Here is a 14,110-nt window from a genome sequence, read left to right as displayed (position 1 = left end):
GTATGAAATTGACTCTCCTTACCGGATCTCCTCTTTGTCCTGCATCTCCTGGAGCACCGACAGGACCAGGAGTTCCAGGGGCACCCTGAGAGCCTGGCAGACCTGCAGGCCCAGGGTCTCCACGATCACCCTGATGAGAAGATCCATGGCATTATTCTTTCGATATTTATTCTAAAATAATGGCATTCTATATGCTCATGCTATTCATGAAAATAAAATATATACCTCTTTTAAAACTCATTTTTATTATCCAACTTATACTTTACTTAAATATTTTACTTACATTGACTTGTTAACCCCAATTTCAGATGTCCTCCCCCCTCACTCTCACCCTACTCCTCCTATAGTCAGGATTGCTGGAGCATAGCAGCGTCAGCTCCCGAATTTACGTGTTTCTTACACCAGCAGTCTTCAAGTGTATCCATTAACTTGGGGTAAACAGAGACCTTCCAGAGTGTGAAAGCTGAGAAAATTTTAAGGAAACCACTTTCTAGATTTTCATCTCCATAAGTGATATCTCAGAAAACTGATCTGAAGCATCCTTCCCTACTTCCTCTTTAATAATCACTCCTCTCCCATTTTATAAAAGAAAAAACAGACATTAATATCTGTCTGCAATCTTTTTATGATGCAATGCCCCCAAGGAGTAAACACCTCAGGGCACAAAACTAAAGATTTTTCCAGAATTCATAGTTCTCTTGAGAATAAAGCAGAGATATTTGGAAAGAAAGAGGATGTTGCTTATTTTATCCAGGTGACCCAACTATGACAAGGCTCCAAATCTTATTGTCTCCTTAAGAAAGTCAGAGATGAGATTATTATTATTATATAAACAATGTTATATCATAATTATTTGACTTGAAAAATGGAGTCAGACCTATTTTGCTGACAGAAATTAAGTCTTATTGGACTGATTAGTTTGGCAACCAGGATAAACCTTGGCCATTAGGTTAGAGAATGGACATATAATACATTGAATAAGCTAAATCGGCAAATACAAGATTTTGAAAAAAATATACTGAAAGCACATACACATTTAGAATTTACCAGGAATTACTCCTTTTGCAACTATTTAAATTTAGAATTAAAATAAAATGTGATGACAACTTAAATTGTGCATAGGGTTTCACAGACTATCGAAATTAAACCAGGGAATGCATCAGAAAAATCTTTGAAGATTATTGCACTGCATAATGTGTACTGACCAAGGGAAAAACCCAGGTGCCAAGAGAATTTGCATTCCCTGGCTTTATGGTAGATGAGGGGAGGGGCTTACTCCAAGAGTCCTCAAAGCTCCATACTCTAAACATGTTATTTAAAGCACAAATGTCCAGTGGAATAGGCATTGATCATATTTAAAGCATTTGAAAACTGACGTTCCAAAGATTTATTCAAGACCTCATTGCCAGTAACTTAAGGAATTAAGATTCTACTTGAGGTCTGTCTGACTGCAGAGCCCATTCTGCTACACGATGAGCTCTCAGAATGAAAAGAGCCGTTGTGTCATAATAGACATTAGAGGAGGGATTGGAACTTCAAATAAAGTTGGTGATATTTTCAATTCAGCAGTCATGGGATTTCAAATACATCATGAGATATAAAAATATTTAGGTAGCCACATGGTTTATTTCCTCATGGGGCATTCACTTTAGGAGATGAGTAGAGAAATTTAGATGTCACACAACTCTATTTCTGCTTCCATACTTTTGTGAATGAGTTTGCAATTTAGACTACTTTATCTGTATCCTCATCCAGAACCTTCATGTTGCACCAACTATGAAAGCAATTTGCTTTCCCATAGTTAATAAGAAATGCCATCTCACTTTGCTGCATATTCAAATCTCATTTCATGTACAAGATCTATCTAAATTATGACATTAAAAAAAGTAGCTACTATCAGAAAAATCAGGGCTGCCCCGAAGCTATGAAAGAAAAGGCAGATTTTACTCTTTAGTATTACAAAAATTTTAAAAATACATGACTGCAGATTTTCTAATTAGTGAAAATGCCCTTACACGTTCTCCAACAGCACCATCCCGTCCCGGAGTGCCATCATTACCAGCTGGACCCTATAAAGAATCATATTTGAAAAATGAGTTAACTGAGTAATGCAAAAAAAAAAAAAAATAATAATAACCCACCTAATTCCAATTGCCAGAAAAATTACAGCATGTTTTCCACTTCTCTTCTATAAACTATAAATTAGCACTTATGGAAATTTTAGGCAAAGAAAGTCTTCTGACAGCTTTTCTATTACTTGGAATTGCTTGTAAAATTATTAACACATTCTTACTTTTTTGGGCCAACTTTAATACAGTTTTATTGAAGACATTGCATTTTCCACTTACAATACAGTGCTTATAAAGTGTAATGTTATGACCTTCCCTGTGCACATATTCCATATTGAAGCATGAAGAATGCCCAGTTATTTACCATGGCAGCTGAACTTTAAAACTACCATGGAATTTGCTACAAATTTGGGTCCTTCAGTGTCTTGTGTGGAACAACACTTAATCTATGCTCAGGTTGGCTTAATGATCTTCTTCAATAGTGGGGCTAGAGGGGGGAGTGCCAGATGGAGGGAGGAACTCTACCAGCAGGAACCACCCACCCCCTCCAGACACTCCTGGCATGCCTCCTGCACTTAATCTAAATTCTTGATTTCTATTTTTTATTTTAAAACAGGGCAAGGGGGATCCTCAAATCCTTTGAAATACATAGGCAACAATTACATTCTTGCCATTTTATGTTTTGTCTGTATTACCAGTGAATGGTTTTCCTTACGTTCATATCTTAAGTTTATCCAAACAATACCCTTAGAGTTTTAAAATAAAACAACTATGTTTAGACATTAAATAACTTGGTGAAATATATGTTCTTTATTATTTTTTTTCAGAACTCTGTTTTTATCATTTGACCAAAAACTGCTCTGAAAGGCATTGACTTTTTCAAGACAATGAGACACTGTCCAGGAATGGACTCATTAAAGCACTGTACAGAGGGGATTCCAACCTATAACTTCTCAAATCACCTTTCAAAAATTGATTTCCTCTCAAATGACACTTAGGGATCAGGACATGCATCATGTTACTTTAGAATGATAATTAAATAAAATTATCTTACTTCTCTGTTTTTGCAAGCTGCAATAGTTATATTAATCCTATCACCACAGAACTTGGCAATTTTGACAAATACGCCATTATAGAATGGAATAACAAGGAAAAAGATTAATGGACATGTCCTTTCCCCTTCAAAATAATTTGGCAACAGCCTAAATCAACTAAAATACTTGGCTCTAGACTAGATGAAGGGTCAGTGCAAAGTACCAGTCTTATTACCTTCTGTTTTTGTCATCATTTAGTCTACTTTCCTGGGAAATAAAGGACATCAAATAACAACACTAAGAAACTTCCTTCACATCACATGTGCAATGAATTTCTAAATTTCTAAAATGATTTCTAAAACAAACAAACAAACACACAAAAAACTGTCCCCATGACACCCAGATAAGGAGAGGAGAGTTATTTTCATTGCAGCACTCACTTCCGGTCCAGGTTCCCCTACGGGGCCATTTGAGCCTGGGGGTCCCACAGGTCCAGGTGGACCTTTATCTCCGGGTGCACCAGTAGGTCCTACTTTTCCCGGTGTGCCCTGAAATCAAAGTATAAACATGTCAATGGCTTCTGAATAAATGTAAAAATGCCAGTTCACAAAAAGGCTGTGTTTTTTTTCAAATGGCACTTCAGTCCCTCCTTCTCCACAATGATTGTCCATTATCCCACAACATCCACGTCATTGTAGTACCTCCTTAGAGGCATGCTCGTTTATTATCACAGTCATTCTGACATATCCCAGTGACTAAAAAGCATCCTTTGCCATCAGTTCAGGTGTGTGGTTTGGATTCAAATGTGTTATATAGTCAGTTCTGGCTGCTCTAAAGGAATCTGCATTGCTGGTGAGACATGCTCATCCACATTCACTTCCACTTTGTTTACTCACTTTATTTCTGTATCCTGGCACTTTGATCTCACTATGGGGAGATTTTACTTCTGGGTTTGGCTCACTTCTTCTTCTTCTTTTTTTTTTTTTTTTTTTTTGAGGGAGAGAGAGAGAGGGAACGAGCTGTGGAGGGGCATAGGGAGAGGGAGAGAGAGAATCTTAAGCAGGCTCCATGCACAGCATACAGCCTGACTCTGGGCTTGATCTCACAACCTGAGATCATGATCTGAGCCATAATCAAAAGTCAGACAACTTTTTTCTTTTTTCTTTTCTTTTTTCTTTCTTTCTTTCTTTCTTTTTTTTTTTTTTTTTAGAGAGAGAGAGCACATATGTGCATGAGTAGGGTGGCGGGCAGAGAGAGAGAGAGAGAGAGACAGAATCCCAAGCAGGCTCCATACTGTCAGCTCAGAGCCCAACACAGACTTGATCTCACCAACTGTGAGATCATGACCTGAGCCGAAATCAAGAGTCAGAAGCTTAACCAACTAAGCCACCCAGGCGCCCCTCCTTGGCTTACTTCTGAAACAATAAAATATCCCCTAACTCCTGGTTTGCTGGATTCAGACCTCTATCCACATTCCCCCAGTTCCAAGGTCCCAGCAGTACATCTCCCTGTCTACATTCCATATAAAAACATTATTTCTTTTCCACAAGCATGTAAACTTTCAGCAGTAAAATTTAATTTCTTCAAAGCTAACAGTGAGTCAAACTTCTATCCACATCCCAGGGAATATGAAGTTCTTAGCACCCTCCAGGGAAAAGGAGATTACTTTCAGAGTCCATCTTTATAGCTCACCCCACTTTCACCTCCAATATTACTTTAGCTTAACTACTCTTCCCTTTGATGATTTATGAAAACTTACCCTCTGAACTGTGAAGTATGAATGTTTTTGTCAGGCATGTTTATTTAAAAAGCAGCTACCTACTCACCAGAGGAGATTATCCCCCTTCTTTAGCTCCGTGGATATTTTTAATCTTTGAAGAAAGCTTTAGAGTCATCAAAAATCCAGATCCTTATTTGTCTACTTCTCTAGTCCCAGGGTTAAATAAATATATTTTTCAAAATTGTTGTAAGGTACTTAAGTAAAGAATTTGACATTCAAAGTCAAAGGTTTTTAAGATAGTCAGAATTTGTGTCTAAAAAAGACTTTGAATCTACTAAGCACACACTCACAATGATAAATTCTCTCTTCACAAATTATATAATCAGATAAAATATTGACCAACACGACCACTCACCGCTGGGCCTGGCAGGCCGGGCATGCCTCGCTCTCCACGCTGCCCTGGCATTCCGACAATTCCTCTTTGCCCAGTAGTTCCGGCTGGACCAGGGGGACCATCCGGACCCTAATTGTGAGGATAAACTATAATTAGAAATTCTCTGGGACTTCATAATAGATCACGGCTTTATAAATTTTTCAGTAGAAGAAAAAAATTCTCTGTTTCATAAAACCATATGATACATGAGTAGTCCTAATTTATACTTCACACAGAGCCTCTAACATTGTTTCAAGGTGAAAATGGCTCATTAGTTGCAAAGAAACATGAAGAGTGATGTGAATATTAATGGAATAAAAGAGATGCTATTCACGCAGATATTCTTCCTCTTTTTAAAAAGATAAAGAAAATTTTAAAAAATAAAATAAATAATGACCTATCTAAACACATTAGTGTTGAGACATATAGATATTTAAATAAAATAATGTACTTTTAAAAAGTTTATTTATTTATTTTTGAGAGAGAGAGAGAGACACAGAGAGACAGACAGAGTGAGTGCACAGCACGTGGGGGAGGGGCAGAGAGAGACAGAATCCCAGGCAGGCTCCACATTGCCAGCACAGAGCCCTATGCAGGGCTCGAACTCACAAACCATATCATGACCCGAGCAGAAACCAAGAGTTGGATGCTTAACCGACTGAGCCACCAAGGTACCCCTAAAATAATGTACTTTTTAAAAATTTACTTTATCCAGCTCAGATATTTAACAAAGAATGTTTTCTTGTTTGGTTTTTGAACACCACATCCATTACTGTTATATTTTATACTTACACTTTTTTTCTAGAGCTGAGAATTGTAAATTAAAAACATATAGGGCATAAGGATTTATGAAAGGACCCAGGTTAATGTATAAACAGCTTCCTTGTGGCAGTGTATATTATGGATTTCTATTGTAAATATCTCTATTCGAGGTGGCCTCGAACAAAGATGCGAAACTTACAGGTTGCCCATCTTCTCCTGGGTCCCCTTTGTCTCCTGGGCCACCAGGGGGACCTGCTGGTCCTCGATCTCCCACTCGCCCATGAGAGCCGGGGTCTCCACGAAGACCTGGGGGTCCCTCCTTCCCAGGTTCCCCTAAGGGCCCTGCAGGTCCTGGAGCTCCCTAGTATAAGACAGAAAGAAACCCGGGGTCGGGGGGGGGGGGGGGGCAAAGTGGAAGACACATTAGAGGACTTGATGCTTGATGCAAAGGCCTCTCGGGTCCATTTTTCCTGTTAGATAATCAGTCATCCACTGGATTTAAATAAAATTAAACCAAACACAGCTGCAGATTCATTTCCCAGGATGAAATCTAAATTATTTGCAGACAATTACCTTTGAGTCAATACCAAAAGTGTGCTGAAATTAACTTCACTTTTCAAACTTCTTAAGGTTCTGCTCCATTAATAAATATATAACATTTAATTCTATCTGGCCTAATCTTGTAATGAAAGAATATCATTTATTTAACTAAATTTCAGAGATGCCACCTAACTTAAGGAAATGATTATTAGCACACCATATTGTTAGTATTTAGTACCCAAATGGAATAATGGTAAAACATTGGGGCTAAAAAAGGACTTTTAAATGAGCTTTTCATTTAAAGATGATTAAGGATGAATTTACTTTGACAAGATACCAGTATGTATGAATTCTTAGGATAAGGGTTGTTTACATGGGTTAATCATTAAGAGATTAAATAAAAGAATGAAAAATAACTCAATATATATATATATATATATTTCTATATAATGCGTACATATATGTGTGTTATCGTGTGTGTGTGTGTGTGTGTGTGTGTGTGTGTGTGTGTGTGTGATGGCTTCACTACTAATGATCTGAATTACTGAAGTGACTTACAGGAGGGCCTGGAGGTCCAACTCTGCCGGCAGAACCAGGAAACCCTGTAGCACCCTAGAAATATAATATCATATAAGACATTTTAAAATAACTATTAATTACATATTCTTTCTGGGATCTAGTTTTTCACAGGGATACTTAGGCCTTTAGATTCCCTTTCTTGTTGTAAACAATAAATTTATTCTTGTATCCTATACAAGAATGGATCAGAATTAATCGGTTGGAAAGATGCTATTTTTCTCTTTCTACCTTTCATTTATCTTGAACGTATACAAATGTGCGCAAGACTAGAACTAGAATCACATTAATATTTTGCATAACAGAGTTCTGTAAAGCAATTCCCTGTTATTCATTACCTACGTCTTCAATAGGTAATATATTATTTATGTTACATATGAGGTGGCTGGGTCTTCAAGATCATAAAACTAACTGTAATCCCGATCTCCATTTAAGTGCCCTTTCCATTACAGTTTGTTATCCAAGTAAAAATTTGTTGTTACAGCTTCAGATGAACTTTTATATGGTCACAAAGTGCCACGTATCTGTGACTAGCTGCATGTAACTCCCAGAGCTTCAAAGCAACTTACAGGTGGACCCTGAGTTCCTCGACCACCTTTTAGTCCAGGAACACCATTAGGACCCTATATAGAAAGACAGAAACAAAAGATCATTATAGTAAAGCAAAATGGGCTAAACACAAAGTCTAAACATTGGGTACTTGACTCAACTTTTTGGTTTTTATTTTTCTTTTAACTTACATGAGGGCCTGGGGATCCTGCTAGACCTTGTGGTCCAGGTGAGCCAGCATCTCCCTTCTGCCCTGGCTCTCCAGGTTCACCTTTTACTCCAGGCTGCCCATCAGGACCCTATATTAGTTGTATAAATAAGCAACTGATTATAATACTTGTAGACAAGTTATTTCACAGTAATTATTACTAACATATCACTTAACCTTATATTGTAAAATGGTGCTTTGTGATCGGTATTAAAGCACAGAAGGAAAAATGTCCTCGTGGGATCTTTGAAGACAGTCTGAAAAAATAAGTTATCCCACCACATTTTTATTAAAACAAATAAGTATAGAATTTTAAATAGTGCGTTTTAGTGCCAGTCATGAAAAAAATGTATTGAAAATGAGAATATTGCCCAGAAACCTGTAAACTTCCCAGAATCTTTAATATATCTTCAGTACATATCACAATGATGATTAATTAAATCTATTGCTATAGCAAGAGGAGTGCCCACTGTAAATTAGAGATATTTGGAAATTATACCTGAGGTCCAGCAAAACCAACAGCCCCAGTTGGGCCATTTTCACCACGAGAACCCTAGGATAAGAGAAGTATTATTGTTGTTTTCACACGTTATTCTAAATGGGAACAGTATTTAAAAATATAATTATATAAACTTGTAGGATCTTGAAATGTACATGTAGATGAATTAGACTTATTTCTTAAGGAAGACTTTTAAGGGTGAGATAGAGATAAGGGCCATATAGCAAAATTTCCAATGTCTGAAGTCTCAAAAAAGCTTAATTATTTGGTAAATGAACTGCTTAGTTGGGTTTAACAGATTGCATAAAAATTACAGACTGTTAAGTTTTTGAGTCTCCTGTAAACACTGAAAACTAGGAAGTTCTAAGTAGCCTGACCCAACAAGCAAGGTTTTATATAAACATCAATACAAAATGATGAATTGTTTTTCTGCTTAACCCCATTCTAAAGAACATCAAAATACTGTCACTTACAGGATTGCCACGGGAGCCGGGAGGCCCAACTAAACCTCGAGGGCCAGGTTCACCCTAGAAAGCAGATGTCAGATGGTTATTGTCCAAAGCAGGAACAAAACATAATACACCTGGGGGAAGCTGAGCCCTGTGTGTAGGGCAGACAGTGGGGGAGAACTCTGAGATGATCTGGCCCAGCTACTACATATTAGGAAAGAGAAAACATTATGAGAAAGATCTATCATCCAGACTCCAGGATTCTGAGTCCACAAAATACCAATTTATGATACTACCTTTTCTCCAGTGGGACCTGCAGGACCTGGAGGGCCCAAGGGACCTGGAAGACCCTGTTAATGAATAGAACATAGGTATGTTGAGGAAAAGAATGAATGGAATTTCCCACGATTATACAAACATTCAAAGAAGGTATTATTTTGTGATTGCTTTAGTTGCCTTTGCAAAACATTGTCTATAACAAGTGATATAATCTGTATATTGTTAAGATTTTTCTAGTTACTCTAAAACAACTTCTGGAATTTTCTCCACAAAGTGTCTTAATCTCTTTCATCCATACATAATACAATACTGTGTTCAAACATTAGCTCTAAATTAATGTTATTTTTCCACAATATTTCTACGTTTCTTAGCCTATTTAATATTGAAATTTGCGAATAGATTGAAAACAAAACTTTTCTTCTTTTGTATAGGATACTGTATTCTTAAATTATACAAACAAAATATCACTCTATTTTATTTTTTTAAGTGAAATTCTGATAAAGCATTGAGTTTTCTACACTCTCCTAAGATCACAAGGAGTGTGACTACCCAGCCACACTGAGGCTGAGTCCTTTAGGCTCAGAGCTTAGGGCGCTATCACATGGGGGTTCAAACCACGTCTTCTTGGTATGTGGTCACAATCTTTAAACTGCTTGACTGTATTGGAGGCTTTTCTAAAATGGGTTTTCTATCTGATATTTGTGCATTGCCTCTACATATGCAGCCTAAATATTCTTTTGTCTTTTAATTTTTGTATGTATTATGGAAGAAATTTAAAAAACAAAAAATTACTTCATGTTTTTATGCTCTTATAAGGACATAAGAAAACTGTGATCACATGTTCTCTAGATCTATAATGGAGCAATAATCTTTCAATAATCTCCCTAATCTATTTCCTTAAAGAATTGGATTAAATATGAGGATCACTTCATTAAATTCACATTTTTTTTCATGCAGAGAAAGCATGTTATTAATTTTTCCCCTTTACTATGAGATTACAATAAATGGTCTGCTCTGCTTCCTCCCTAAAGCAATGTATTGTCATTACTAAAAATAAACCAGTCATTGCTTAAGTCCTGTTCCTATCACACTGCATTTTCAAAGTTAGTTCATAGAAACAATAGATATGTATTTCAGAATTCACCTTAAAATACAGTCAATGCAACATGCCTTCAAACAGTACTGCACTACTTTACTATGCACTATAGACCATCTATGACATAAAATACAAACAATATGCCAGATTTACCTAGACCATTTTTGAAATATGAAGTTAAACATTAGAGTTAACTAAAAGGGAAGAAATATCTCGTGTTCATAATTCCTAAATTAAGCGTGTCACACTTAAGTAGATATTTAGAAAAAGAAAAAAGGGTTAATTACCGCTAAGACTAAAACTTGTTTGTATTTTACTTTTTTTTATTAAAAGCTAATGTAAACAATGTATTAACAGTGGCTCAATGTGCAGCATCAATATGTTAATGATGGTTCGATGTGAGCTCTTTCTGTATGACACAACTGCTCTTGCCAGGGCACAGCATGACAACTAATAGCAAACCATGTCATCAAATATCAGGAATTACTCCAGGGACTGTTGAATGTCTGAGCTCTATCCTACATGAGAGAATCATGTCATTAATGTCTAAAAAATCATATTCAGTCTGTCCTGAGAATTGCAAATGCATTCTATTTTTGAGGACCTAAAGCTTATTAAAGGTCAATTTCTCACATGACATTAAACAATGCCTTGGTATCAACCATCTTTCTCTACATTTCACTTCTTCATCCTCTTTACTGATGAAAGAATTAATTCATTGGGCAGTAATTTTCTAATCCTTAAATATACAGTATATCAGGAAATATTTATCTCAACTTGGCTGCTCTGCAAAACTTTAAGTGCCTGCCCTGGAATGAGGTCTAGAACAGCTCACTAGATCAACACTTTAACAAAAATAAACATTGCATGAGAAATAAAAAGATGATAGAAAAAGATAAAGAGGGCCCCCCTGCTTAAAGCACTGGTCTCAGATGCACAGGAAAATGTGTTTTATTTCATTCCCTCAACAATGACTGCTTTTTGGCTTGCTCTAATTCAAAGTAAGCAAAATGAGTATCCATGATTTTTCAACATCAAATCTCAAAATTCATCATTTTCCAAATCCTGACTATTATAGAAACACAATGAACTTTATTTTGGAGAGTTCAGGCAAATTCACATAATAACGATAATACTGATTCCTTGCTTAGCTGGGAAAGGAGAGATTTCACTTACTCTTGCTCCGTCATTTCCAGCTGTGCCTTCAGCACCTTTCTCTCCTATGCCACCCTGGGAAAACACACAAAACACCATTATTCATTTAATTGTCTTTTTTCTCTCATTTGCATGGATGCTTCATGAGGGCAGGGGCTTATCCCTCCTGTTCATAGATAAATCCCCTTGAACCTAGAAAAGTGCCTGGCATTCTGCGTTCTGCATAAAGAAAGAAAGAAAGAAAGAAAGAAAGAAAGAAAGAAAGAAAGAAAGAAAAAGAAAGAAAAGGAAGGAACGAAGGAAGACTGATTGACTTGTGACTCAGGATGGTAGAAGTAAAAGCCTGCCCAGGAAATCATTTTCAGTAGAAATGTAGAAAGTCTAAATGAATGAACTAAAAAAAAAAGACTTACCCTGTCACCCTTGGGGCCAGGAGTTCCTGCGATTCCTCTTTCTCCTGGCATACCTTGAAGACCTGGTGGGCCTGTATCTCCAGGGGTCCCAGATGGTCCTGGACTGCCCTAAATAAACCAACAATAAGTGATCTCATCAATATAATATTAAAATTCAGCCACATTAAATTTCTCTTCTGGTAGGCCCAAAATAGTTGCATGTCAGCAATTTCATATGGTTCAACTTAGGCCTTACATTTTTCATTTGTGAAAATTGTCTCTGAAGTGATACTTTGAAATAAAAAAAAAAGATTTTGCTGTTTTGATTTTTGGTTTATATATTCAAGTTTTTTCTTTGGGGAAATTGAGCATCGATTCAAATAAAAATAATGGTTGCCTTTCTTTTTCTTTTTTTGACAACATCATGGGGATCCTAATAAAGAATGAAGACATTACATTTAGAGAGTATTTCACTCTCTCTCTAATGAACCCATGATATTAAACTTGCTTACAAGCTAATTCAGTGATTAAATTGAAGCAGATCCTATGTAATCACTCTGGACCTTGAAGATGATAAAGGATCTAATGTTATATGAACATGAAAAATTCTTCTTTAATTGTTTACACTGAAGTTGTCTTCTTGTCTTCTACCAATCTTAATATGGCACCCAAACCAAATAGTACTGATTTTTGCCTTATGATGTATTCTACTTTCATAATTAAAATACAACATCCTTGCATATGATTAGTAAGCAGAACTATGGAACCTGAGACAGAAAAACAATGGAACACATAATTAGGAATACCTCTTAATAAATTATGCAATTTTCTATTTATTGCTTCTGCTTATTAATGGAAGTCACTAGTTAAAGTTACACAAACAAATATTAGGAATGGATTTCTAGATGAGAATGTATTACCATGTGCACTAGACCATAATTCGCATCACAGAAAAGAGGCTTCTTTTCAACTGATTCTTTAGCGCCAAGGAAAAAGCCTAGTAGATGTTCACTCAATATTTGTTGAAGAGGAAAATCATATAATCAAATTATGTTGGAACCATAAGGGAAACACATTCTAGTTCTGTCATGTGTTTACAGAACAGTAATCTTGGGACATTTGGTCAGGGCCATACTTACTTTTGGGCCATCAGGGCCATGTCCTCCAGCCATTCCCTTCTCACCAGGGAGTCCGGTTATTCCTGGTTCTCCTCTTTCCCCTGGATTTCCGCGTTCTCCCTAGTGCAACATTGGGATGTCAGACAGTCTTAGCAACTGATCTGAAAGTAGGTTAAAAAGGTTTCTGGAAATCTGCAAAACTGCTTCTACTAGAGGAAAATTGAGAAATGAGCAACTATTGAGGCTCAATTTTCCTTTAAAAATTTTTTTAATGTGTATTTATTTTTGAGAGAGAGAGGCTGAACACAAGCAGAGAAGGGGCAGAGAGAGATGAAGACAGAATTCAAAGCAGGATCCAGGCACCGAGCTGTCAGCACAGAGCCTGATGGTGGGGCTCAAATTCACAAACCATAAGATCATGACTTTCGCCGAAGTCAGATGCTTAACTGACTGAGCCACACAGGAGTCCCGGGGCTCAATTTTCTAATTTAGTATTAAGAAATGAACCTGGAATAAGGATATGCTAGTTTCACAGCACAAGATTTTCTCATAAGATTGATTTTCATCAGGTTAAAGAAACTGCATGCTTAAAATAAAGCCCAGTTTATGATGAAAGATGCTTTTTAAAACTAAAGCCAATGGAAACAAAGTTAATGACGAAGGAGAAAATACTTACTCTAGGTCCTAATGGGCCAACTGCTCCAGGATCTCCAGGAACACCCTATAAGATATAATTTTAAAAACCGGAAGAATTGCTTTGAGCTAAATTTTAGGTATTTATTACAAATCTTTCCGTATCACATGTCTAGTTTCTTTTAATTTAATATTAGAAGTTTTGACTAAGCCCATACATTAGATGGAAATATTTTTCTAAAAAAAGTTTATTATACTTGAACATTTGATTTTGGGCAATGAAACATGCAAAATATTATCTCAGAAATATAATGCATTGGTTTTTTTAGAGACAACAAAATATACAGTAATTTTATTTCCTAACATGAACAAATTTTAACAGATGAAACTGAAATAAAAAGCAATAAAGAGACTGATCTTTTAAACAGAACCAATCAATTTAATAAATATTTTTTGACCATACACTATGGACAATGTACTGGGAACTGTGGGTTCAAACTAGTGCAGTCATGATATATTACAAGTTTCAGTTTGTTCTTAACTAAAGGAAATTTTGTCATGAAGTTCAAAACTTTTTTCTTTGATTGAAAATAGTAAC

At 36.3% G+C, this 14,110-nt stretch overlaps 1 protein-coding gene across 1 annotated transcript in view; it reads right to left on the bottom strand.

Moving 5' to 3' along the window:
• The window catches only part of COL5A2 (collagen type V alpha 2 chain), a 146,761-nt gene that overhangs the window by 13,479 nt on the left and 119,172 nt on the right, over positions 1-14,110 (bottom strand). The window contains exons 32-46 of the mRNA XM_078451101.2: positions 13,556-13,600; positions 12,901-12,999; positions 11,783-11,890; positions 11,391-11,444; positions 9,136-9,189; positions 8,864-8,917; positions 8,391-8,444; positions 7,875-7,982; positions 7,704-7,757; positions 7,117-7,170; positions 6,218-6,379; positions 5,239-5,346; positions 3,544-3,651; positions 2,016-2,069; positions 23-130 (exon numbers count right to left, since the gene is read on the bottom strand). Of these exons, the coding sequence (XP_078307227.1) occupies positions 23-130; positions 2,016-2,069; positions 3,544-3,651; positions 5,239-5,346; positions 6,218-6,379; positions 7,117-7,170; positions 7,704-7,757; positions 7,875-7,982; positions 8,391-8,444; positions 8,864-8,917; positions 9,136-9,189; positions 11,391-11,444; positions 11,783-11,890; positions 12,901-12,999; positions 13,556-13,600 (1,224 nt within the window). The remainder of the gene's footprint in view (positions 1-22; positions 131-2,015; positions 2,070-3,543; positions 3,652-5,238; positions 5,347-6,217; positions 6,380-7,116; positions 7,171-7,703; positions 7,758-7,874; positions 7,983-8,390; positions 8,445-8,863; positions 8,918-9,135; positions 9,190-11,390; positions 11,445-11,782; positions 11,891-12,900; positions 13,000-13,555; positions 13,601-14,110) is intronic.

The sequence above is a fragment of the Panthera onca genome, chromosome C1 (assembly GCF_046562875.1).
Source record: "Panthera onca isolate mPanOnc1 chromosome C1, mPanOnc1 haplotype 2, whole genome shotgun sequence".
Classification (NCBI taxonomy): domain Eukaryota; kingdom Metazoa; phylum Chordata; class Mammalia; order Carnivora; family Felidae; genus Panthera; species Panthera onca.
This window is presented reverse-complemented; position numbering and strand designations above follow the sequence as displayed.